At 36.4% G+C, this 27307-nt stretch overlaps 2 protein-coding genes across 2 annotated transcripts; one reads left to right on the top strand and one right to left on the bottom strand.

The window, feature by feature from the left end:
• The first annotated feature begins 459 nt into the window (after positions 1–459).
• Positions 460–18679, top strand: LOC122000881 (paladin-like). Its single transcript, XM_042555369.1, has 19 exons — positions 460–867; positions 2314–2445; positions 2559–2630; positions 3179–3249; positions 3337–3436; positions 3522–3620; positions 5939–6065; positions 6371–6501; positions 6592–6651; positions 6818–7053; positions 8092–8518; positions 9836–10156; positions 10247–10849; positions 10945–11118; positions 12853–13083; positions 13161–13444; positions 13533–13811; positions 15314–15436; positions 18321–18679. The coding sequence occupies exons 1-19, from the start codon at positions 724–726 to the stop codon at positions 18448–18450; spliced, it is 3744 nt and encodes a 1247-aa protein (XP_042411303.1). The 5' UTR covers positions 460–723; the 3' UTR covers positions 18451–18679.
• Positions 18680–19266: 587 nt separating this feature from the next.
• LOC122000879 (pentatricopeptide repeat-containing protein At1g01970-like) lies at positions 19267–22877 on the bottom strand. Its single transcript, XM_042555368.1, has 3 exons — positions 22463–22877; positions 20894–21503; positions 19267–20213 (listed from the first exon to the last, which is right to left on the bottom strand). The coding sequence occupies exons 2-3, from the start codon at positions 21356–21358 to the stop codon at positions 19332–19334; spliced, it is 1347 nt and encodes a 448-aa protein (XP_042411302.1). The 5' UTR covers positions 21359–21503; positions 22463–22877; the 3' UTR covers positions 19267–19331.
• Positions 22878–27307: the final 4430 nt, after the last annotated feature.

The raw sequence follows: 27307 nt of genomic DNA, 5'->3' as shown, positions 1-27307 counted from the left end.
AAAGAAATTATAGCATGTCCAACAACTCTTTAAAACGCCTTTAAAACGTGTGGACAACAAAGGGAAAAGCAAATTCCTTCAGTGCGTGAGCGACAACCGACCAGTTCCCGTTGCTTTCCTTCCTCTGCTGCTATCAAATAAAATTAATTTAGACATGTGATTTCCACGTCCACATAATATAAGCTTCCACTTACACCGACCGTCGCCAACGTAATAAAAGCGATATTTGCCACTGTCTGTCGTTCTAAAGTATGCAACAGCTATTAGCCAAAAATTTAATTATTTTGTTTTTAAAAAAAAACTAATTCATTTTCGAATAAAAAATTAATTGGTTTTAGATAAAGCTACTAAACCGGTCATAATTAATACTCCACTAATAAGCAGCTGCGCCAGCCAGAGGTTGGAATATGCCTTATCTATGGTCGGTATCTCCTCTCACGCTACGCCCCGCGCTCGCCCCCCTTTGCTGTTTATAGCCAGCGCATTTTTAATACACTACGTGATCCGCCTGCGTCCAACGCCCTCCACGAGCAATATAACTAAAGGAGAGCGCCAACGGCTGCCCTCCTCCATTCGGCCATCGTTCCATTTGCCCTAATCCTTTCTTCCCCTCTTTCTCCTCCTCCTCCTCCTCCTCCTCGCTGCCTCCTTTCTTTCCCGCTGCGCTCGAAGCCGACTCGGCGTTCTAGACAGCGATCGAGCGAGCGATCGAGAGTTGCGACGATGCCGGCTTCCGCGGAGCAGGTTATGAACTACCGCGGAGGTTCCGTCCTCGGGAAGAAGACCATCCTCAAGAGCGACCACTTCCCCGGATGCCAGAACAGGAGCTTGAAACCCCAGATAGACGGAGCCCCAAATTATCGCCAGGTCGGTTGCTTCATCTTTGCTCTTGCTCCTCTCTATTCCTAACTGCGCCCCCCCTTCACGTCGGCTTCGCTCTTTCTTCTCTGATTGCCTGGCCTGCAGGTGTGTCTACAATTGACCGCCTCGCTTCGCACTTTTTCATGTTTATCTCTGCATCTACATCCAAATCGTGATGCCTAAAGCAGCGATAGAGTCATGAGAGGTTGGCGGTAGAGCCCCAACGGATTGTCATGGGCGGTTAACTGTCTGGCTGACTCGTGTTCATCATTCGCAACAAAGATGTCTATACTTAAACTTTTTTGTTTTCTATAGAAAAATCAAGCTCTTTGTTCGTTATATCCGCAATATTAAATTTGCCAACATTGGTGGGGTACTTTGATGTTTAATCACGAGGCCGTCTATGCTGTTTTGTGCTCGTCATTCCGAACATGCTGTTGTTTTCTTGAACTCCAATTTCTTTTCCACTGTCTTTTGACGATTTGAACATGTTTTCCTTAAATAACTGTAAACATGTTTGTGTTGACAATCACAAAACTTGCAGCTTATTATGAGTTCATATTTATTCCTTCTTTTGTCTAAATGCTCTAACCTTGTTCGCTGAATAAGGCGGTAACAGTTAAAATTGCATTAGTTACTTGACTGAGGAACTTGTTATATCTTAGACAAAGTGAGGACAGACTGATATCTTGCCACTTTTCACGTTTACTTTTTTTCTCATATAACCGCTATTGACAAAAATAAGAATCTTCAAATAATAATTTCAGACTTCTTGTCAGTAGTACCCAACTTGACATTTAGGTGGAGATTGCAGATTACTATCATGCCCTTGTTAACTTATCAAGTTTTATCATGTTTCAAATGTGAGCAATTGACTATGATGGTTAATAAACATTGACCACTGTTTGTGCAACATAAATGTTCCTATTAATATGTCCACAAAGAAACTTGTATAATGTTTTAACTTCTCGTTGGGAAACCAACTAGATTAAGAAAATAAATTTGGTTCCAAGCTTTGAAGACATCAAGTTTATGGAAATTATACATATGGCTAACCAGCTTCCTTTTATTGCAGTAATTTGAATCAAAATAAATATTAATTTACTTGGCTAATTAGAGGATATCTCAATTAGATGGTGCTATATATTCTTCAAAATATCTTCCATGGTTACAAAGAGTTTAAAAAGAGAATGACTTTTCTATCTATAGTGTTTCTAGTCTAGCTTTAGATATGTTGAATGCTGAAAATCAATGTCTAATGCATGCAACGATGTCATGCTTCTCTATGCACACATTTTTTTTCCGCTGAATGCCTAATTGTACTAATGGAGTTTGTTACTAAATCTCTCACATGGTCCAATATCTTCTGCATCATTATTCTATTCAGATTCTGCACATGTATGCCTTTTCTAGTACTCTTTTATTCTGATTAAGTGATTGTTACTTTTTTAGGCTGGTTCCTTGCATGTGCATGGAGTTGCAATACCGACAATAGATGGGATACAGAATGTGCTTGATCATATTGGGGCAAGAAAGCAAACCAAGCAAAAAAGAGTACTTTGGCACAATCTCCGAGAAGAGCCTGTAAGATCCATCTGATCATTTAAGTGAATAAGGGTGAAATATGAAGAGAATTTACTGTAAAATTTTTTCATTGTAGGTCTCATTTTCTTAATGATCTTCACTTGTTTAACCAGGTGATCTACATCAATAACCGTCCCTTTGTTCTACGAGATGTTGAGAACCCTTTCTCCAATCTTGAGTACACGGTCTGTAATAAAAAATGCATTGTGAATGAACTTTGATATTTAGATCAATCTTTTTTTGTTGTTACTATATAATAACAATTATGGCAAGTTTTCCCGGGGGGACCTTCAATGGTTTAAGATGCTTTTTGATTATGATGGAGCTATCACTTTGAACATTAATTATCTGATGAGTCCTCTTCACTGATCTTCTAGCAATGTTTCTTCTGAAATGTTGTCTAGACTACATCAAGCCAACTGAGCATGGTATATAGCCTGATGGAACCATTGTTTGTTTGATGACATACTCCCTCGCCCTTCATCTTTTGCTCTAATTTTGTACAAATTAGAGATTGATTGCCTATTTTTTTAGAAGCTAGAGGTCTTTTTAGAAACCGGAAACCAACCAAGAAAAAAGAACTTAATTTATGTTGCCTATTTTTTGGAAGTACTAACAAGAAGATAGTTGCTAAACAAAGTGCTATTCTCGATGAGATCATGATTTTCTAAATATCAGTGAAGTTCAGTTTCCTGTTTGTATTGTCTTCAAATCAGTTATCATGAAATTCCAGGGAATCAACAGAGTGAGACTTGAGCAAATGGAATTTCGGCTCAAAGAAGACATTTTGGTGGAAGCTGCTAGGTATGCACTTAAATATGCAACCTTCAATTGCCTTGTGACAATGATTATATGAGTAATTTTTTTTCTTGTTGGATATATTTTAAACAGGTATGGGAATAAAATCCTTGTTACTGATGAACTTCCAGATGGTCAGATGGTGGACCAATGGGAGCCGGTGATGCCTAACTCTATTAAAACACCTCTGGAGGTACCAAATTTGATATTTGATGTGGGGTCATATATGATCCATTCCTTAATGTTCTAAATTTTTTAGATGCTTAATATTCTTTTAGGTTTATGAGGAGCTACAGAAAGAAGGATATCTTGTTGATTATGAGCGTATCCCTATTACGGATGAAAAGTCCCCTAAAGAAGGAGATTTTGATGATTTGGTCAGTTACTATTTCAGCAAATTGGAAGTTACCAACTTCTTATTGCATGTCAACCTATTCTCACCGTGGGCATATTCTACTGCTGCTATTGCTTAGACTATTCATGATCAAACTTTATTTCCCAAGCACAATGTTGTCTTATTAATGATTTTAATGAATATTTATATTTTTACGAAGTAAGGTTTAAAATATTGTTCCAAGCTAGGGTTTCGGTCCCCGACTGAAACGAGATAGTTTCATGTCATTTCAATAGTCGGTGTTAGTCGTTTTGAGGAGGAGTTTGTCCATATTCAGAATAAACTATGATGCCCCTTTGATACCATTTTCTATTTCCTTTGCTCAATGAAAGTCATTGAATATCCTACCTTGTGCCTAGAGGAGGAGAAACAGCCTTCCACTGTCATGGTTCTGCCCAACATCAACATGGATGCTGAATTAGGTTGAGATTTTAATCCATGTTCATAATCTACTGTGATGTCTCTTTGATCAGCTACCATTTTCTATTTTCTTGGCTCAATAAAAGCCACTGACTATCCTACTTTTTGCCTTGAGATACCCTGTCATTGGTAAAACTTAAAATATCTTGACACGCTTTAGCCCCAATATCAGCATGGACGTGGAATTAGGTTGAGATTTTAATCCATGTTCGGAACCTACTATGATGTCTCTTTGAGCAGCTACCATTTTCTATTTTCTTGGCTCAATAAAGGCCACTGATAAAGTTATCTTTTGCCTAGAGATACCCTGTCATTGGTAAAAACTTAAAATATTTTGACACGCTAAGCTTGGGTATCTACACCTGCAAATTTGTAAAATTGATTATCTATTCTGTGGTTTTTCTGAAGCTTCACCTGCACAACCCTACTGAGGTATAATGCACCATATGCAGTGTTTCTGAATCTCTCAACGGGGATTATTTCAATCATAAAACATCACAAGCCTATTTTGTCACCATCAGTTTCTTCTGAACTTCAACATCCAAATTTAGTACTCTCTCGTCTTTTGATTCTGGTGATTCCATCAGACACTAGAACCAGGTGTTGTTTCATATTATCATCTAATTAATTATAATCAGTCCTGGCATCTTGTTGGATGTATGCTCAGCTTAGGTTGCAGATGAGTAGATGCAGAAGATTTTGATTTTTTTCTCTAGATTAGGAAGGATAACATGGTTACGCTTAACTTTGCTGTTGCATACCTTGGAATTTCCCTCTTGTATGTATATATGAAATCATGATTGTGTAAGATTGCAAATGCAGCAGTTAGTAATTTATATTATCTAATAAGGTTGACAGATTTACTTTGGTTTTATTTAGACTTGTCCTTTATGTAGACTATGCATATATGTAGCTATTAAATTTTGAGTAAATCGTACAATTACTTTTATGTACATATTATAAAGCATAAGCTACTTAGTTGGTGGAGGTGTTCTTTGTTGCTTCTCAAGAATGACATATCTTGAGTTTCATTCAATTGAAAATAGGATGGTATGGTATTTAGGCCAAAGAAAATCCCATTAAGGATCCTGTAAACTCTTACTATAGCTAGCATGCATTAACTTGAAATTAATGTGTAAACTTTAAATATCTGTATCCTGCATAATTGAATGTTACATTTATATTCCCTTATGTTCGTTAGGCAATATGTTTGAGGACCTGGTGGTAATAATGTGCACAAGGACTATATTTGTAGAGAGGGCTACCTAGGTTATGATTCTGCTTATGTCATCCTCCATCTCTGTCCAGTTCCCAGAATGGGAGATTTGCTGGTCGCATCTGCTGCTTTTTACATCTCCCAAATGCATTGTTGCTAGTGTCTTCCACCATGTCGAATTTCTTCCCGTAATTAGGAGATCTTCTGCTGTTGTCTTCCTCTCAGAAGCAGAGTTGCTGCTTCTAGATTGTGAGGGGATCAGGGATTGCATAACAGGCTGCTTGTAGCTCTTCTTCATGAATTGCAGTTTCAATCTCTTTTGTCTCCCTAAATCCTTTTAAATAAAGAAATATTTTCAGTCCTTGAGTCAAAACATATGCTTCTACATGTTGCTCTTTACTTCATTACGATATTTGGTGTTCTATTTGTGTCTCTTCGAATTTGGATTTCAAATAATTTGTATCAATGATTATTCTAGAATGAAATGTTTTTTTAATGAAAAAATATTTTAATTTCAATTTAATTATGGAATTGAAAAGTACCTCTAGACTCTAGTACTTTTCATTCTTTTCATAACAGTCTATATGTTATGATATTAAAATTGTGAAAATAAATTATGTCAGTTTGGATTTGGAATGTACATATGAAATTCCACCGTGATGCAGGTACATAGTATGTCTCAAGTCAGTTTAGATACAGAAATACTTTTCAACTGTCAGATGGGGCGAGGACGAACAACGACTGGTATGGTGATAGCCACTTTGGTATATCTTAACCGAATTGGAGCATCAGGTGAACTTTTTTTTGGTTTTTGAAATAACTTAATCCACTTGATTGTAACCTGTCAGGCGATTGTAATGACCTTCATCATATTTTAATCTTGATAATTGAGAAGCTTTCCTGAAGGCTGAAGTCTCTCCATGTTGTTATTGATGTCCTTCCTTTTATCTAGTATGAATTAGTGCTTCTTACCTCTGCATAGTTTTTTCTCTTTATTAGTTAATTTTGAATATTTACGCTACTCAAGAATTTGATCCTTTGTTTGTTCAACTCAAGTTTTTATACTTATATGTGTAATAACTGATTTTCAACAATAGGTATTTCACGGTCTACTTCTATTGGAAAAATATTTGCTTCTGGTTCTGATGTCACTGACCGTGGCCAGAGCTCTGAAGATGCAAAAAGAGGTGAATATGCTGTAATTAGAAGTCTAATTCGTGTTCTAGAGGTAAATTGCACCTTTCTTCAGTTGGTCTATTTATGTGATTTGTCCTCTCACGGAATCAATCTTATGAGATGTCTGTCTTCAATGCTTTAGGGTGGTGCAGAAGCCAAGAAACAAGTGGATAAAGTCATTGACATGTGTGATTCTATGCAGGTATAACTTGATTAATAATTGAAGATTGTTTGCCTTGTTCATATAGATTTAGGTGCTTTACTTTGGAACTCATTTCTGTGTTCGAACTCGGTGTTATTGAGTCAGGAATTATCATGTGAGTATAGATCTTTAACGATAATAATTGATTGATTGACTTTTTCAACAGAACCTAAGAGATGCAATTGCTACCTATGGGAATAAAATTTTTCGCCAGCCAGATGAAATGAAGCGGGAGGCATTACTTTCTTTTTTTGTTGAGTATTTGGAGCGCTACTACTTTCTCATCTGCTTTGCTGTGTTCATCCACACACAGAGAGCTGCTGTTCTTTCCATTTCATCCGATCAAATGAGTTTTTCTGAGTGGATGAAAGCTAGGCCTGAACTCTATAGCATACTTCGCAGGTTATCTATCAGAGATATATTGATATATTCATTACTTAAAACTTCCTGATCATTATTTACTTTCTTGGAAATTATAATCTAAATAATCTTTAAGAACTTAACCATTTTTATCTTTAAACAATCCATGTTTCTGCTAAATTTTGCATGTATTAATGTTATTTACATGTTTCATGTTAATGCAAACAAGATCTGCATTTGCTATTGAGTTCAAATTAAGTCTCCTGTCAGCTCAATTTAGATTTGATCTTCACATGTTCTACAACATCATGTAACCATTTCTTCATACATCATTTTTTGCATCAAAAATCTCTTTCATTCTTATCTTCTTTAATTCTTCAAGTAAAACATTATAGCATTGATTCAGCTACTTCACACTTCTATATTACTAAAAAGTTAGTTGGGAAGTGGGATGAGTGGGATTAAGGACAAAATCAATGTTACTGCATATGAGTTATATTGCCAAGATTTATGCTTATTAAATCTATTATGTAATGACATTACATAAGGTAGTAATGAAGCACAGCATATGCACATGTGGCTGAATGAGCTTCTTTCTAAAACCAGAAGTTTGATAAATATTTCTGGTTAATTTGTACCAAGAAATAGTCATGATGGTTAGTAGGTTTATTTTATTTTATTTTATTTACTTATCTTTATTACAAAAGGCAAGTTCTATCCAACATTTTCACGGTAAATTTTCTACAACCTTGTGACCACAGAATGATAATGCCTTAACAAGAATATATGGAACCTGTGACTGTATATAACAACCTATAATAATTTATATGCTCCCTATGTTTTTCCATCCAATTCTTTGCTTATAGTATATTATACTTTTTTTTGATATTGTCAGGAGCAAGTTAGAAGCTTTGAAATACCCATCAACCTTGTCCTCTAATGGTCTTCATGTCATCTTGCATTATGCAAAGCTATTGAATTCTTGAACGTGCCTAACCATGTTGACTTGCTACTGTTGAAATGAGTTATTTCAAATCTTTTTACATATTGGCTATTTTGATATGGTTACTTTCTTTGCAGATTGCTAAGGAGAGATCCAATGGGTGCCCTTGGGTACTCAATTTCGAGGCCTTCTTTAAATAACATTGCTGTATCTACTGATGGTTGTCCTTACGAAATGGGTATGGTTGCTGCTATGAGGAATGGAGAAGTTCTGGGAAGTCAAACAGTCTTGAAAAGTGACCACTGCCCTGGGTGTCAGAATCTTAGTTTGCATGAAAGAGTGGATGGTGCACCTAATTTTCGTCAAGTTCCAGGGTTTCCAGTTTATGGTGTCGCAAACCCAACAGTCGATGGTATTCGAGCTGTGATTCAGCAAATTAGAAGTAATGGTGGATACTCTGTTTTCTGGCACAATATGAGAGAAGAACCTGTTATATATATTAATGGGAAACCCTTTGTGTTGCGTGAGGTGGAAAGGCCATACAAAAACATGCTTGAATACACGGTAATTTATTGTTCTATATGCTACATACAAAAACATGCTTGAATACAGGGTAATTTGTTACTCCATATATACTGCAATTTCATGCACTTTAAAGTTATCTGTCTTATAGCATGGAAATGTTTATGGATATGAATCTAACCTAAGATATACTAGAAATGTCTGATAAGACCATAAATTCAGCAGGTGTTTCCCTATTCTTTAAAAAGAAGTGCAAGCATTATCCCTTTGGCCTTTACCAATTCCAATTTTATATTTAGTTTTTCCTATAATTCCAATTTATTACACATTTCTCCAGTCTTTTCTTCATCCCATTTTTTTTTTTTTATAAATAAAATTTCTGATGCTAATCACTAGTCCTGAAAAAAAAGGATAATGAGAGAGTTGAGACAATGAAATCACTTTGAGGACTAGTGATTAAGGACAAAAGTGATTCCCTGACAGGACTAGTGAAAGCACAAGCGCAAATAGTTGTGTTAAGCCTAGACAATGAAATCTACTACAATTTTTATATTTGGCTTTTCCTATAATACCAATTTATAATCTATTTCTTGATCTTTTTTCCTCAACCTGTTTTATTTCCTATGATGCTGATTACAAGTTTGGATGGAAAAGTTTTGACGGTGCGTTAAGCCTAGACTAACAACGATAAAATTGTCTAAACCTATAAATATATGTGAATATTAATAGTGATATAGCTGAAACTTAAAGAAGGATAAGATTCATGTAGCTAACCCCAAATAATTGAGATGCTTGATGATCATAATGATTTTATTTCTGGGCATATTTTTTTTCTCCTTTTGATCTCACCTACCATTGCATTTTGTTTCAGTTGAGGAATTGCTTCTAGGTAGTTGAATAGACAAGTGGATCTTACATTGCCTTCTCTTCACCTTCGCCACTCTTATTCCACAACTACACTGACTTATTTGTCCTTTAGAATTTGTTTAATTGAATCAGACTATATGCTAATATTTAATTGCTTCTAGTTTAATTGATTATCATCTTCAAACGGTGAGTATTGACCTTAATCTTGTAACTTTTGCATTGTAAATATATAACTTAACTAGATTGGGAGGATTGCAGAACCTCAACCTCAGTTATCTGTAATATTGGTGGACACAATATAAACAGAGTATTGCCACTTATATTTATCTCGACAATCTCATCTATCCAACATTCACAAATTGTCTGAAACTTATTTTGGGCTTAACTTACAATGTTCGAGGTTTTGTGACCTGAAATCATGGATTCCTCAATTCAAACATGAAAAGGATGATTTTTTTTTTACCATAAGTACCTAAAGTGCTGTTTTGTCAGGGGATTGACTGTGAGAGAGTTGAGAGAATGGAAGCTCGATTAAAAGAGGATATTCTTCGGGAGGCAGAATGTTATGGAGGTGCAATAATGGTAATTCATGAGACAGATGACGGACAAATATTTGATGCGTGGGAACATATAGATGCTGAATCTATTCACACTCCATTAGAGGTCTTCAAATGTCTAGAATTTGAAGGTCCAATTCAATATGCACGTGTTCCTATTACTGATGGTAAAGCTCCTAAAAGTTCAGATTTTGACAGAATAGCATCAAATATTGCTTCAGCCCCCAAGGACACTTCTTTTGTGTTCAATTGCCAGGTATGCTCTTCTTGTAATTGCTTGGATTGTCATGAGTAATCAAATCCTAATGGTGTTATTTTGCATAATTAATAACCATGTTTCCAACAGATGGGCCGTGGCCGGACAACTACAGGCACTGTGATTGCTTGTCTTGTCAAGCTTCGGATTGATCATGGAAAACCTATGAAGATGCAGCGGGATGATGGTTGCAATGAACAACTGGATGCTGATTGCTCTAGTGGTGAAGAAACCATTGGTGAAAATGGTTCACCAATTTCAACTTTTCTAAAATCTATGGATGGACGTGAACCACACCACAAATTTGGCATTGATAACATCCTTCTACTAAGGAAGATAACAAGACTCTTTGACAATGGGATTGAATGCAGGGAAGCTTTGGATGCTATCATCGACAGATGTTCAGCTTTACAGAACATACGTCAAGCAGTTCTTCAATACAGAAAGGTGATCAATCAACAGCATGTGGAGCCAAGAGTAAAGAGGGTTGCTTTAAATCGAAGTGCTGAATATTTGGAACGGTACTTCAAATTAATCGCTTTCTCAGCATATCTTGGAAGTGAAGCTTTTGATGGTTTTTGTGGGCAAGGAATAACTAAAACTTTGTTCAAAACATGGCTGCACAAGAGGCCTGAGATTCAAACCATGAAATGGAGCATAAGATTACGCCCTGGACGATTTCTCCCTACCCCTGTAAAAGATTTCATCTAATAGTTAAATTAGATAATGCATGATTCTTGTGCACATGTATATCAATTGATTAAAATTTTCTTCTCATTTGAATCCAGGAAGAACCAAAAGCACTGTTTGGGTCTATGCATGGTGATGTAGTGATGGATGCGATAGTCAAGTCACGCAATGGGTCTGTCTTGGGCAAAGGTTCCATACTGAAAATGTATTTTTTCCCTGGACAGAAAACCTCAAGTTGGAAGCAGTTTAAGGGCACACCTAACGTATATAAGGTATGTTAATTGCTGAATTTGTTAAATTGAGTAATTACTTTCTTTTACATTGGCATAAACTGTTTTTATTTTAGCTAATAGGGGTTAACTGTAGTTGTTCTTTTTGGAAATATATGTTAGATTTTTCCAAGGAATGTTTGTTGAGGTGTTCTATAACTTCAATATCATGAAATTATGACAACTCCTCATTTGTAAGTCATCGAGCTAATTCAAACATTTTTAGCTTGCAACTTGTTCAATTAACTGCCATTACTTGTTACCTTTAGTATGAGGGGGTTAGGCTGAATCGCTGAACTTGTCTTGGAATCCATTCTTTTCATCCTTGTAAGATTGCCTGTTACTTTGCTCTCATGTATTTTGTAAAGGTTATGAACATGCAGTAGGATATTTTACTATCTCTTGACTCGTGTCATGGAGATGGAGAAGCGACTTATGGACTGCAGCTGCACTCTAAGCTCTTGAATTCTACCTATCAACCTCTCTAATTTTCTTTCTCACACCATTTGTTTCTGCGCGATGGGGCTTGCTAATGCTCTGAATTAACAGCTGTGGTTGATTTGGTTCACAATAAACACCATTGTCGAGACCATTATGGCTATGACTTACAAGAATAATGAGCCCTTTGTTTACGTGAGTGTCAGGTTTAGTGGATTGAAGTGCTCTAATTAAAGAATAGTTATTTATAACACTATCTAATCTCCATTTGTTCTGTTCAATGTTTATTCATATTTGATGATCAAACTTCAGAGAACAGAGGAACAAGGTGGCTGAACTTTGAAGGTTGTTAACCATATCTATTTTCTAATTTTTGTTGGATGAGCACTCTATGCTTAGCCTATAAAAAAAATTTATAGAAGAACTGATCTGATTGAGTTAGTTCTAGAATTTGTTCAGAATCCCAAAACTAATTGCATCTCTCTACATTTATGGAAAGGCTGATGAATGGTAGAATATTATTACTCATATTTTTAATATGAATTGATCTTTGAACTTTAGCTCCCTATGATGTTGAGCAATCAGGGAGAACCATGGTTCCGAGTTTCGTTCATCAGCTGATACTTGGCAAGAGGAACAGTTCTGTGGAGAATTTAGCTATCAAGACCTTGGTGAGAGGTTGCAATGGATGTTGAAGCTCTGAAAACAAATTAACTCACTTAGGAGCCTAGAGGAAGCTTTTGGTAGACGACTGATCCAATGAACTAGATGAACCCTATATGAGATAAAGAGGAAGTCTTTTTAGCTCTGGGACTAAGAGCTTCTTTCTTTCTGATCATTGTCAACTGACACCATCTCATACTAATTAACACATGATATGATGGTCAGCATAGGAACCCTATTATTCTGCCAACCAACCCAAATGGACATTGGAATAGGTATCTGAAACCTTGAATAAATGCCCACAATGAACTCCCTAAAATCCTGCAACAATGGTAATATATATGATTTAGGATCCAGCATTTATCAGAAGCCTGGCTCTGGATTTGAAGCATTAGTCTGAAAAAAGCCTCTTTAGACACAAGTAGTTTAGTATGCTATCATAATTTCTTAAGTTTTCTTAAACTATGTCTATGACAATTGTTTGTACCTCGTTCAAAATCACCTCTTAACTAACGGTTGCACATGTATGCCAATTACTTAGGATATCTCTAAATGGATATAGTATACTGGTGGAATTTGTTGCTTGAATCATTCTCTATATATTTTCTATTTTAACATTACTATGCAATCTTTCAGGTAGATGCTTATCCTGTGTACAGTATGGCAACTCCAACAGTTGATGGTGCGAGAGAAGTTCTGTCATACTTAGGTGCTAAAGATCTTTCTGCAACAACTCGTTCCCAAAAGGTCATCATTATAGATCTGAGAGAGGAAGCTGTTGTATATATCAATGGTTCACCTTTTGTTCTTAGGGAACTTGATCGCCCTGTTGATACACTAAAACATGTCGGAATTTCTGGTTCATTGGTTAGTAGTGTAATTATGGCTATAGTGCTTATGCTGTCATGCACCATGTCTGCATTGTAATTATGCTTCTCGTGCAGGTGGAACACATGGAGGCAAGGATGAAAGAAGATATATTTACTGAGGTGAAACAGTCTGGTGGTCAGATGCTTCTTCATCGAGAAGACTATAACCCAGCTTCAAAAAGGACAAGTGTGATTGGTTATTGGGAAAACATTTCATTAGAATATGTTAAGACCCCTGCAGAAGTGTTTGCAGCACTGATAGATGAAGGCTACAGAATTGAATATAAAAGGATCCCTCTTACAAGTGAAAGAGAAGCATTAGCTGTGGATGTTGATGCCATGCAATATTGTAAAGACGAGTGCGTATTAAGTGATGTGGCTTGCTTGTGAAATTTTATTTTATTTTCTTTTTGTTATTTGCTGACTAGTTGGAGTTCATCTCTGCAGATTTGCTAGGTATTACCTTTTCATTTCACATACTGGATATGGAGGGGTTTCATATGCAATGGCTATCACATGTCTTGGGCTTAGTGCTGACAAGAAATTTGCTACAGAACAGACAGTTGAGACACATTTTGTATCAACTTCACCCATTGGCACCTTGCATTTTCAGCCATATGGCGTAGATGCATTAAAACAGGGTGACTACCGTGACATTTTAAGCCTTACTAGAGTTTTGGTCCATGGACCACAAAGCAAGCATGAAGTTGACAATATCATCAATAGGTATCTGCCTAAACTCTTGGCAATTTCCAAAATGTGTTTTTTGGGAACTTGACATTGGAGAACTCTGTTAAAACAATCTGAACACTCTTCCCTGAGCTTCTCAAGATTCATGAGGTTCTTCATGCTTTCGTTGGTTGCTATGGGCTCTGCGTGAACTTCAAAGTTTGAGTTCCTTTTGTGTGACTACTACTTTGGTTTTTAAAAGCTGGCAAAGGATGATACGAATATCTTTTGTTCAACTTAGCACAAGTACTAAATTTTTCAGCTACAAAATTTTCCAAATAGTAGAGCTAGAGGAGATGGGGCAGATGAACATTCTGAGTAGATATGGCTACTGTGCCACATGAATGTTGTGTAAAGGATGATCTTCTAGATAGTCATGGACTGAGTAACCAAAATGCTTGGCATCATGGTTTTGAAAGTCCTAGCTTGAGCTACATAAGCAAATTTTGAAGGTTACCTCGTAGCTACTGCCTTTGATATATGCACCCTATATATGCGAAATTAATACTTTATTTGCTTCACTTAAACTGATTTAAGCTAAACTAAGATAACTTAAAATCTTAGGCTAGTTTATTAGTAGTTTGTGATTTGTGTGTTAAATTAATAGTTTTTGCAAGTAATACATGCTTTGGATACTAATATAAAACTTTATTTAATGTTGATTGTATATACCTTTGTATAATGCTCTCGCTTATTGTATTTGTGCTATGCAGTGGATCGAATGCATAGTGCTTGCATATTATATATTAAATCATGTTTGACATGCTCAATTTTCCATAAAAGGTACATTTGGACTTCTTGTCTTATCTATCGATATGAACTCCATTGTTCCGCTATCAAACTCCTCCACTTTCATGAGAACCTCTAGATAATAATTGAGTGGTTAAGTTCTACCTATTGTGGGGGTCTAGAATGGACATGGTAGATGCACTCAACATCGTCATGTAAATTATGTGGGCATGGAGGTGCCTCCCAATATTTGAGTTAGGTTCTAACTTTGGATGAATGGTGTAAAGAACCATAATTATGAGGAGCTTGTCAAAATGGTTTTACATAACTATATCATTTGAGATGATCGAGAGGATATCTCAGAGATTAATAGTAATTGCCTAGAAATAGAATTTTTTTACATGCATGTTCATATTAAGCTAATACCAGAAATAGATTGCACTGCAAGATGAATAAGATGTCGTGATCAAATTTTTGGTGCACACTGAAACATCTGATGGAAAATTGCAAAATGGATGTGATAATTTGGTTGCCTTTTTAGGAAGTAACTAAGTGACCATATAATTGGCAAATCTGTGGCATTAGTGGCATGAAGGGTAAATGAATACTAGCTCCACCTATTCCAGCGAATATAAAATATATGCAGTGCTCATACACATTAGACACTCTCCAAACTATGGGTGTTCCTGTCTTTCTTCCTTTCATTCTGCGTTTATTTCTCTCTCTTTTTTTTTTTTTATGTATAATGTCTTACTTTGGCTTTGTGTTAGGTGTGCTGGTGCTGGGCATCTGCGAGATGACATATTGCATTATAAGAGAGAACTTGATGAGTGTCCGAGTGATGATGATGAGCATAGATCCTACCTCATGGATATGGGGATTAAAGCTTTGAGGTTAGTTTTTTTCCCTAAAAAATCTTGCTTGTTTTTGGTGTCAATATTTTCTGTTTAGTCAGTATACCTTCACATATCAATTGGACAACTCTGCCTAGACTAGGACATGAATTGGAATGTGAAATGTGGTAATTATGTAGATGAGATATATCACATGAATTTTCAGAATCAAGCCTGTTCTCATTGTTTTCCTGAAGTGACTATGACCTCAGGATATATGAGATTAAACTTCCATATAGCTAGACATTTCACAGCTGTGGATGAGATATATCACATGAATTTTCAGAATCAAACCTGTTCTCATTGTTTTCCTGAAGTGACTATGGCCTCAGGATATATGAGATTAAACTTCCATATAAAATTAAAAATATATATTACTTTAACTAGACATTTCACAGCTGTTAATTGGTTGAATGTTACTGGTTAATTGAGATATGAATTTAAATGCGATTTTGTTACTTATCTGAAGCCTTTTATTTGACATTAAGATAGAATTTGTTCGCTAAATCTTCTCGATTATACTAAAGTAGATAACTAAAAAGAAGTCTAGTTCTAGTTACTAGTTTATGTCGATGCTGATTGATAATTGAACCATTATTGACAACATGTGGTATGCTTCCTTGTACTTCGATTTCACTTAAAATCATGTGGCATTCTCTTGCCTTTTCATAAAGCCAACCAACTTCCTTTGGCACAAGGATGAATGCGTTTTCCAAATTGGATGATTTGACAAGATTTCTGCCTCCGCCTCTGCATGCACACACATGGACATTGTGCATCAACACAATTTAGCATCACAATACAATGAGATGATGTTACATAGACTTAAAAGTTTATATTGATGACAAAATATCGAAACAAAATTAATACAATGTCCTATGGCATGTTAAAATCGTACTGTCACACTGCAACCACTATTTGTGGACAACTCTAGAACTTGTCGAAGCAATGCCTTTCTTGTTCATTGCTTTCATTTTGTATAATGTTGCATCCATTTCAAATTAGTCATTACTTTCCCAGCCAAAATTACTTCTTGGTTTTACTTGACGGTTCCTTCAACTGATATTTAGGCCTAAACTCATTGCCTTGACAACAGATTAACGTTTTCACAGTCCTAAATAATGGCCTACTGCAGCAAAATAAGTAAACCTACAATATGGTAGGAATTGCTTTCAATGAAATACACCATGATTAAGATAGCAGTCTTGGTTACCAACCTAAATGTTTGTTTGACAACTCAGAGTTTTATCTCCTCCATGTGAGGAACTTTATAAGCTTGGACGAATTAACTACTATTAACTTATCTAAAGCACATTGGGCTGGTTGGGTTTGCAAGTTAATAGGTTTAGGTCAATTCTCTCATTTAAGTGAGTTATCACAATTGATATTAGATATAATCTAATTCAATGCATGCTAAAGCACTAGAAAGGATTGCATGTGCCAATGGACCCCACATGTAGATGATTAGTGAGAATTTTGGCTATAAGTTGAGGGTTTAGGTTTGTCAAGATTTAAGTGGGGGAGATTGTAGCACCCCCAATTTAGTCCCACATGATGAGTTGTCGATTGATAGAGGAGCTTTATAAGCTTAAGATGAATTAACTATCATTACTTGACAAGATGATTGGTTAGCTTTCTCATCTAAATGAGCCCCCATCAACTATCAGTGAAACGAAAATTTGCAACAAACCTGTACCATCAACTATCAGTGAAATGAAAAACTGCTGAAAGCCTGCACTATCAACTATCAGTGAAATTAAAAACTGATATGCAATGACCTTTCAAATGCCCAAACTGCTTGAAATCTGAAACAGATCTGAACAATGAATTTGCAACGATCCTTCATGTGACCAAACTGCTCGATTTTTGGAATGAAGAGCTTGTATCATTGCAGCTCTTCTTGGAATTTTTAGGCTGAACTTATGTTCCATATTCTTATTTTTTTATTGTGGATGGTTAGCCTTGAATTTTTTTTTTGTATCTCCACTCGAGCCTAGAGGGCGCCCAACAATCACAATTCCGTCAGGTTAGGTTGCCAGTTATAGTTTCTCCCTCATTGCTGGAAGCAGTGGTCTCTAACTCACTTATCACGACATTGGCCCCGCAAGGAACTCATTAGTTCATGCTGTCAGCAATTCTTAACAAAGCAAGGTCATCAGAGCAAGATACATCTTGATGTTAGGGATGATTATTTTTGGAATCATCTACTGAAGTGAATTGCTCCATTCCTAGTATAGAAAGTTTTACGTGATCAATGATTGGTTAACTAGTTTTTCAACTGGAGATTTGGAGCCCTATCCTTAATAACTGGTGGTGAAAAAACTTATTGCAAATCTGTATGAATAAAGAGAACATAAAAGTTTATTCCCTTTAAATGAATTAGGTTAATAAATAACACCATGACTCTTGGAAATTGTAGTTGGACAAGAATAAGATGTGAAATGAAAGTTTCTAAAAAGCAATGTGTATGGCCAGAGAGAGACAATAGAAAAACCTTTTAGAAAAAGGACTGGCTCAGGATTTTAATTGACTTGGAAAAAATTCTAAGAAAACTTCTAGGCAGTATGATGGATTCGGCATTTTGGCACCAGTATAGCAGTACTGATACCTTTTATCATGAGGATCAAAAATATATCTCAGTTTTATTTACATGTGATCCCTATATTTGTTACTTAATCTCTGGATGCCATTTGGTAGATCAGATGGTTGACTTTTAATTTCCCTATTAATCATTGATATTTTGTTGTTTAGACAAGTGTAGCATGAGTTATTAGGAAATTGATATGTTTCTACACTGGCTATATTCTACAATTTTTTCCAACAAAGAATTTATCATCTTCTAGAATGATTGTTGTCTTGACACTTTGTTTCTTTCTTCTTCCAGGCGATATTTTTTTCTGATCACTTTCAGGTCTTATCTTTACTGCACTTGTCCCACCGAAGCAAGCTTTTCGACATGGATGGAGATGAGACCTGAGCTCAGACATCTTTGTGACAACCTGAAACTGGAGTAGTACTGTCCAAAGGAAGTTCAATGTAAAGCACCTTTAGTCATTTAATCAATAACCAAGAAAGTTGAGAAGGATAAAAGAAAGAGGGGGATCCATGTAAAGCATTAGATTAGTAAAATCTTCCCTGTCTAAAGCTATGAGTGTACAGTTATCCTGTAAAATGCACCTTGATCTAGAGTTTCCTTGTGTACTTCTCATTGCTAATAAAAAACATGAAAGCCATTTCCACCAAGCTTATCTGCATATGCTGATGAATGGTTTCTCAGTATTTGGGTTAAATGCTTAATTTATACCGAATTAATAATTTATTTCACTTGAAACAGACATTGCAACATTTTTCTCTCATGTTCGCTTTCTTCTTGAATCTGAGAGAGAAAGTACTCGTACAAAGGCGGAGAACGAAAGAGGGAAGTGAGGGCGATCCGGAATTGGGCCTCGAAGCAGTAAAATAAGTAATAGATAATATATAATTAAGTTCAACTAACAGAAAGGCCTTGTTTTTGTTTTTGCAAAAACAATAAAAATGTTTCATAGGCCAATTTACTCCTGTGCGAAATTGTTAATACATGAAATTCTTTTCTAAACTCAGAATAGGTTTTGAATCTAACATAAGTTGAAACAAAGCTTAAGAAGTCACTTCAAATAGGAATTTTCAAGGATAATGGCTTTCAGTTAGAAATTCATAGCACACCAAATTAGGAGTGCTTGTGCAACCCATTGGCGATGCACCCAAGCGCTTTAGCACGTGCATGATAAGGTCACGACAGGATTCCGCGATCGAGCATACATTTGCTATTTCGATAGGATGCCTTTATAACATAGTTGAACTCTTGTATCAAATTCTTCCAACCAGAGTATTCCAAAGAGACTATCAAGACTGATACCTATAACACAATAGCATTTACTGGTAACATGGGAGTCTTGTTTTTCATCATTCTCTTGGTTTTTGAAGCATTACCACTCTTTGTTGTTGAAGCATTAAGAGTTGCGCAATATTCATCTCTTCTTGAAGCAAACTCCACCAAAATCTGCTGCACCTCACCCACCACTCCGAGCCTACTAAACCACCTGGCCAAGACTAGAGATGATTCTTCAGCAACCAGAATGCCATCGTGCTCCAGTTCTATCAGAAAAGAGAGTGCTGCATTCAAGTCATTCTCCCTTTCATAAACACCCAGCATCACGGCAATGCATCGGTCATTGGGTTCAAGGCCTGCAAGTCTCATGTTCTCCAATACAGTGCGCGCTTTTACACTCTGCCCAGCAATGCAGTAGGCACTTATGAGTAGAGCACAGTGCCTACTGTCAGGAACTATTCCAGCAAACTGTATTGAGTCGAAAACCTTTTGAGCCCCACCAGCATTGCCTTTATTGGAATAAGCTCTAAGTAGCGCCTTGTAAACTTCTTTTCGTGGATAGATTTCTTGTTCCTCCAGTTCTTTCAATAAAGCTTCTGCACTCTCAAGCATTTCAGCCCTGATATAAGCCATTATCATCGAGCCATAAGCTCGTTTGTCAACAGGTACACCAAGTAGTTCGATCTCTTCAAATGCTTCCTTGGCATGATCAAAATGTCCAGCCTTGCTGTACATGTGAATAAGGACTGTAAGTGTGACCTGATCATAAGGGAACCCTCTTTGCTTCATGGCACAAAATGATCTTTCAGCATTTTCTAAGAGATTCTGCTTTGCATACAGGCCGATCAATTTGGTATAATCACGTACATTGGCTTCAAAAGAATTTTCCAGCAGTGCATATTCCATTACCTAACTTGAGGCATATGTCAGATTAAGAGATACTTGATGGTAAGTTCTTATCATACAATTCTAAGATGAAGGATGCATGCCCTAAGTGCAACTTGAGGCAGTAAAAGTTAGAAAGTAGATAGAGAGGAGAACCAGATAAGAAGCAGGAGAGGAGAGACCCAAGAAAGGGAATATTTTAATTCAGAAACTTACTATAACGAGAACACCAAATACTATGATTATACAATATCTTTGAAACTAAATTTAAAGGAATAACAAAATAATAAGAATATTTCTTTACGCACTTGACTTGTTCATCATCAATGTTGTGTTTGTTACAACTCTCAACCCTTTGAAGTTGGCTACATAAATTTTATCCCTCAATTGAATTCTATACAAATTGTAAGGTTATATGCCTATGTCACTAATAAATTCAAATCAATTTATTATATTATCCATAGTTTTATTTAGTCTCCTCTACCACTTTCATTCCCACTCTAATCGATTTAACTTGTCTTAGAACACAGGGTAGCAGTCATTACCACATGAAAGGAAAATGGTTGATAAGCCATCACATTGGTAAGAAACATCCAAATGATCAGCAGCATATGCCAAGTTCAGTCGAATATTATTGAACAAAAGAGAGGAGAAATTACACATGATATGTGAAATAGCTGGTAACAGGAAGGTAAAGAACTGACCTCAAAAAGTAGATGATGCTCCATCCTTTCGATCTGTTTCAAAACTGACAACCAATCAGCCCGTCTAGGTTTCATGGCTTTCACCCAAACAGCTAAGAGGAGGGATAAATTGTCTGTCTCTGTAGAAAAACAGATAATACGCTTCAAAAGGGCCTTGCAGCGGTTTGACATCTTTAAAGGAAGTTGGGAAATAGCCTTCTTCTGTGCTTCTGTTATATTAGATCCTATGTTAGTCCATATAAGCTTCGATTCTTTCTTGCAGCAGTTATCAGATTCACCATCTTGGCCAATTGATGTAGACTGGAGTGAACATTTTGACACTTGCAATTTCATTCGATACTCCAGGACATCCAGATTAAAGAAATGTTTAAATGGAAGTTCAGAAAATTTTATGTTGTTGGATATAGAAATTATGAAACTAGGAAGATGGATATTAGAAGGCAGAATTGGAGAAAGGCAGGGCATTATGCTGGGAAGGAATTTAGTTGATGAATGAAGTAGCTCTGCACCAGTTTAAGCAGAATACATCGAAGGTGCACTTTTTAGTTCTCGATAAACAAGTCTGTAATAGTAACAAACTATGCAATTCACTCTTCTAAAATACTCAGACCTGCAAATAAAATCAACACTTTATTTCTCATGATTCCATTCTGTTTTTTTTTTTTCTAGTAAAGATTGTCAGTTCTATCTTGAAAAGAACAAATCAGAAAAGTTGTCATTTCTCATATCACAACCTTAGCAGAAATGATATTAAACAATTCACTATGAAATGTGTATTTTAGGATATTGTATAAATAATGAAGCTAGAGAAATGCAGAAACATGTGAGCAAACATAATCATTACTTGATGAAAACACCATAACTTCAGCATGATAATATAAATGGCAAATAGATCATGCATACAGATGGAATCATATCATTTGAGACTAAGCGTTATAAAATGCACATTCATGCCTTTAAAGTATTGTTCCACTTCTATCAGTAGGTTATGAGCTCATTCTTGGACTAGAAATAAGAATATCCTAAAGAAATAATTGAAGCTTCAAAATTCAAATGGCATATCAAAGGGAAACATAAGACTCAAATGGCTACATGTTGATTTGAAAATAAGAATGCCACATCCATCAATGAAAAATAAATATTATTCGTATTCACATATAGACCTATAAAAATATTATTTTTGCTGATATTTATAGGCTCTATCATTTTCATTCTTCCTTCTAGATTGAATAGATGTTTAGGTATTTGCTTATTGGAAGATGAAGAAGGTTGAACAGATGAAACAGTAGGAAGAGACAACGGAATCATAGAAGTAACTCGCCCAATAATTCTCTTTCTGGAGATGCAAGAATTGAGTATGGTTGCTCTCTATTGGGCAAGAAAGATGATATGGCTACAGAAGAATCAGAACCGCCATAGGAGAACCATAATGGGGAACTTAACTCATTCATGTTCATCATGACGCTATTAACTGGGGAAATATGACAAACTACTTGGAAACTTCATCAACAGAATTATATTCTCTAACTTGTTTGATTTACTGAGATAGAGGAGAGTCGGTTGCAGAACCTCAAGCAAGCTGCAAACGCTGGCACATTCTAAGTCCCATACAACAGGCTCAGGAACTGGTACAAAGCCGCAGTAAAGAAGAACCGCCTCGCCCGCGCTACCATGCCCAGATTCCTCTCGATCGACACTCACGCGTATGTCGCCGCCGTAATTCCCCGTGTCTCTTGTCTCTCAGGTTTGAGCAGAAGGGAGGGACTTGGTCGGCAGCTTCGCCGGGATCTCTGTAGCGGCGTCGCGCAGCGGGCGTCTAGGAAGCAGTCTTCCGTTGTTGGACGGCGAGGAGCTGCAACACGCCACAGCCGCCGGAGTATCCAAGGATACCAAAGGGGTTGGTGGCCGGAGTTAGAGAGGAGGAGGAGGGGCACCAGCGGACGGAAAGAACCGCTCCTCTGATAGCCGGAAATGGGGTAGGATATGTTTGTCACATTATATAAATAATTCCTAAAACTTCTCGATATACAAATTAGCCCTTCATAATAGTCACACTTATTGACACAAGATCGGGCATTCTGAGGGAGCAACTAAATTAGCCCCTATGAATTATATGAATTTTTAATCGGTGTAAAATATTTTTTTCTTGTGTCTAACTCTTCGAGCAAAAGCTAAAAAGGGCTAGAGCAAAATAGAGGCAAGATCCTCTGCCGAGAATCTCTTGGACCAGATGAGACTCTCCTCATTTAAATAGGTTAGACCTCACATGTTTAATAGGTGAAGTCTAGCCCACTCAATCAATGAATAAGTAAAGGTCTAGGACTGAATCAGAAGATCCTTGCTTAGCAAAATATCTCCCGTAAGAAGCTCTTGATTTAGAATTGAAAGAATTCTTAATGGCAAGTGAGTAAAACAACTCCCAACATATTCACCAAATGTATGCAGTACAAGATTGTATCTTGATGCGATGATAATTCCCAAAGGCATAGAGTCTATCCAATACATTTCTGGTGCCCACGGCTCGAACCAATTCAATAAGAATAATAGATTGGTTATCAAATTTTGATCTGGATAAAGTTGATCATATAAACCCTTATTTTGTTGAATCTCTTCTATAAGCTCGAATCGTACTTGAAACTAACCTTCTTTACCATACCCAATTAGTGCAGCTATTGCTCTGAATCCACAATGACAATCATATTGAATATCAACAGTGTGAGAAATATAACGTTGCAGAGGCACAGGTAATTTCTCAATATAAGTATCATGGATGGGTGGAATTGGAGAGTGATCATGAGTTGTTTGAGTATTACGAACCTTCGACCCCCTTCCATGTCTTCCTCTCCCTCGAGATGTTGCAGTCGGTTGAGAGACCCTAGATCCTGAAGTGGATGCATCTGCAAAAGAAGATATGCGACGTCCACTTTGCTTATCCTACCCGTAGGTCGACTTCTATGTTTTGTGTTGTATGAAGAGGCTCGAACTGTACTTTGAGATGAATCTATCATATCGAAAAACTTATCTATTATATGATCTCGCATATGTGGATCCATCACATCTAATATCTCAACAACGTGGGATGTGTTGTTAGGTTGTGCTTCCTCGTCATTAAACTGATGTACGTGCATCAACAATCTCCTCCAATAAGCGTTGATACTCTGAAGTGGAATTGGAATGGAAAAGTAACGGTAATGTGCAAGATCATGCTCCCATGGAAATCCATATACAAATTTGATAGACTAGTTGCATCTATTGACTAGCTAGTGAGATGCTTGCTCAATGCATTTTGGATGACCAGAAATCAACTTCATTACCTCTAATGAAATCCGACACCTTATTTGACTGAAAATGTCATCATGTAAATGTTGATGACTTGGAATATTGAGAGATCTCTCGAACGACTTCTTAATATCCCCGAATTGAATTCTCAACATCTTATCTATTTTTTTAAAAGATGCCTGTAGAGATGACATGATATCTCCTAAATATAACTTCAGTCTCGCATATGCAGACTCTGCCCTGTAATAAAAAAATACATTGTGTTTTAATACTGAAAATAATTGAAATAGTATAATAATGAACAAAATTTAAATAATAAAGCTATAAATACCTTTGATTTGAATTGCTCTTGAGGTGCATACATGTATCAACCCATGCTGAAACAAACCTCTCTTTGTAAGGATGTAGCCATGTATCCCAAAGGTAATTTAGAACACCCTTGAATTGTTGATACTCCTCGCACATGACATCCCATTTCTGCTGGTAAGACCATTGTGTCGATGAATTAATGAGTGAGTGTCATGATGCATAAAAATGTTACCACTCCAGTGTTGGTTGCTACTCGGAAAACCTATAGGTTCCACTGTACAAAAATTTTGTACAAAGGTCTGAACCTTTTCCTAGCTACCATGTGTTCTTTTAAATTAAATTTTGGATCGCCTGCGGAACTTAACACATTTGATCCAAAGCTTAATCTATTTGTTCTTTTAGGTTTTGACTTGGATCTCTTGCGGAACTTTACACGTTCGACCCAAGTCTCCATAAGTTATTAATTCCATTAAATATTAATTTCCATAATTGGTTCCCAGTACTGACGTGGCGAGGCACATGACCTTCTTGGATATGGGAGCAACCACCACCGACTAGACAAAACCTTTTATAGAAAGCTAATATTTAATTTCCTAAAATAACTTTAGGTTAACCAAAGAGAACAATCAAATCACAAGGAAAAGAAAAACCTAAAGAACACAGCATCGAAAAAACATATTCGAAATTCTAGAACGTAAACCTCTTGTATTTAGTATTATTTCCATAAATAACTAGCATGATGCGGAAATAAAAATTACTAGTTATACATTGTAGAAAAACCTCTTGATCTTCTACCGTATTCCTCTTCTAACCTCGGACGTTGTGTGGGCAACGATCTACCGAGATGAGAAACCACCAACCACCTTCTTCTCCTCCAAGCAAGGTTCGGCCACAAAGGAAAACTTCACCAAGGAGAAAAACCAAAATACTAACCAAGCTCCAAGAGATGCTAGCTTTCTCTCCTTCTTCTTCTTCTTCTTCTCCAAGTAGTATCCGGCCACCACAAGAGCTCCAAGGGGGAGAGAGAGGTTCGGCCACCACAAGAGGAAGAGAGGGAGAGGATGGCCGGCCACACCAAGGAACAAAAGAGGGAGAGAAAATAATAGATGTTGTGTCTCTTGAAGGCACCCTCACCCCTTCTTTTATATTCCTTGGCCTAGGCAAATTAGGAAATTTAATTACAATAAAATTTCCTTAATTTTTCTTGACATGAATTAATTTGAAGTATTAAATAAAATTTCCTTTTTATCCATGTATTGGCCGGCCACAAACAATAGAGAACAATTAGGAGAATTTCAATCAACAAATTAAAACTTCCTAATTTATCTCCAGAAATTTTAAAATTAAAATTTCTCTTCAAAAATCTCTTCATGGTTGATAAAAGGAAATTTCTATAATTTTAATTTTACAACATGTGAATAATTTTTAGAGAGAAAATAAAATATCTCACCAATCTACAAATAAGGAAAGAGATCTAATCTCTTTCTTTAATCTTTTGTAGATCTTTTATAAGAGAGATATTTTAATTTAAATTCTCTTTAATAAATTATTTCTTCCACATAATAAAAATTAAAATTAAAATTCCTTTTTAATTTAATTTGGCCGGCCCCCACTAGCTTGGGTTCAAGCTAGGGCCGGCCACCCAATTTTATACCTAGGTCGGCCCTAGCTTGGTTCCCAAGCTAGCTTGGCCGGCCCCTTATTGGTGGGTATAGAAGGTGGGTATAGGTGGGTATAGAACTCTATAAATAAGAGGCTACGATAGGGACCGAGAGGAGGAATTGGTTTTGGTCTCCCGATAAAATTAAGCATCCCGTGTTCGCCCCGAACACACAACTTAATTTTATCAATAATAATTCATTCCACTAGAGAACTATTATTGAACTACCGCACCAATCCCAAATTATATTTTTGGGCTCCTTCTTATTATGAGTGTGTTAGTCTCCCTGTGTTTAAGATAACAAATGTCCACTAATTAAGTAAGTTACTGACAACTCATTTAATTAATATCTAGCTCCAAGAGTAGTACCACTCAACTTCATCGTCATGTCGGACTAAGTCCACCTGCAGGGTTTAACATGACAATCCTTTTGAGCTCCTCTTGGGGACATTCTCAACCTAGTATCTCTAGGACACAGTTTCCTTCTATAATCAACAACACACACTATAAGTGATATCATTTCCCAACTTATCGGGCTTATTGATTCATCGAACTAAATCTCACCCATTGACAAATTAAAGAAATAAATATCAAATATATGTGCTTGTTATTATATTAGGATTAAGAGCACACACTTCCATAATAACTGAGGTCTTTGTTTCTTTATAAAGTCAGTATAAAAGAAACGACCTCTAATGGTCCTACTCAATACACTCTAAGTGTACTAGTGTAATTATATAGTTAAGATAAACTAATACCTAATTACACTACGACCTTCAAATGGTTTGTTCCTTTCCATCTTGGTCGTGAGCTACTGTTTATAATTTATAAGGTACTGATAATATGATCCTCTGTGTGTGACACCACACACCATGTTATCTACAATATAAATTAATTGAACAACTACATTTATCACAAATGTAGACATTTGACTAATGTGATTCTTATTTCTAGATAAATGTTTATACCAAAAGCTAGGCTTTTAGTATACACTCTAACAATCTCCCACTTATACTAAAAGACTAAGCTGCCATATCTGCTGTCATACATCTGATTCCCATCCCTTCAACATGCCCATCAAAAGCTCTTGCCTTAAGGACCTTAGTGAAAAGATCTATAGGTCATCACCTGATGCAATCTAGGCGGCAACAACTTCTCCTCGTTTA

The sequence above is a fragment of the Zingiber officinale genome, chromosome 7A (assembly GCF_018446385.1).
Source record: "Zingiber officinale cultivar Zhangliang chromosome 7A, Zo_v1.1, whole genome shotgun sequence".
Classification (NCBI taxonomy): Eukaryota; Viridiplantae; Streptophyta; class Magnoliopsida; order Zingiberales; family Zingiberaceae; genus Zingiber; species Zingiber officinale.
This window is presented reverse-complemented; position numbering and strand designations above follow the sequence as displayed.

Excerpts from the sequence above, each read along its gene's own strand:
- LOC122000881 (XM_042555369.1), top strand. The coding sequence starts at position 724 with ATGCCGGCTTCCGCGGAGCAGGTTATGAACTACCGCGGAGGTTCCGTC. Across the intron at positions 6,066-6,370 it reads TAACCGAATTGGAGCATCAG|GTATTTCACGGTCTACTTCT; the intron begins GTGAACTTTTTT and ends TTTCAACAATAG. Across the intron at positions 13,812-15,313 it reads GTTGACAATATCATCAATAG|GTGTGCTGGTGCTGGGCATC; the intron begins GTATCTGCCTAA and ends GCTTTGTGTTAG.
- LOC122000879 (XM_042555368.1), bottom strand. The coding sequence starts at position 21,358 with ATGCCCTGCCTTTCTCCAATTCTGCCTTCTAATATCCATCTTCCTAGT. Across the intron at positions 20,214-20,893 it reads AGCATCATCTACTTTTTGAG|GTAATGGAATATGCACTGCT; the intron begins GTCAGTTCTTTA and ends GCCTCAAGTTAG.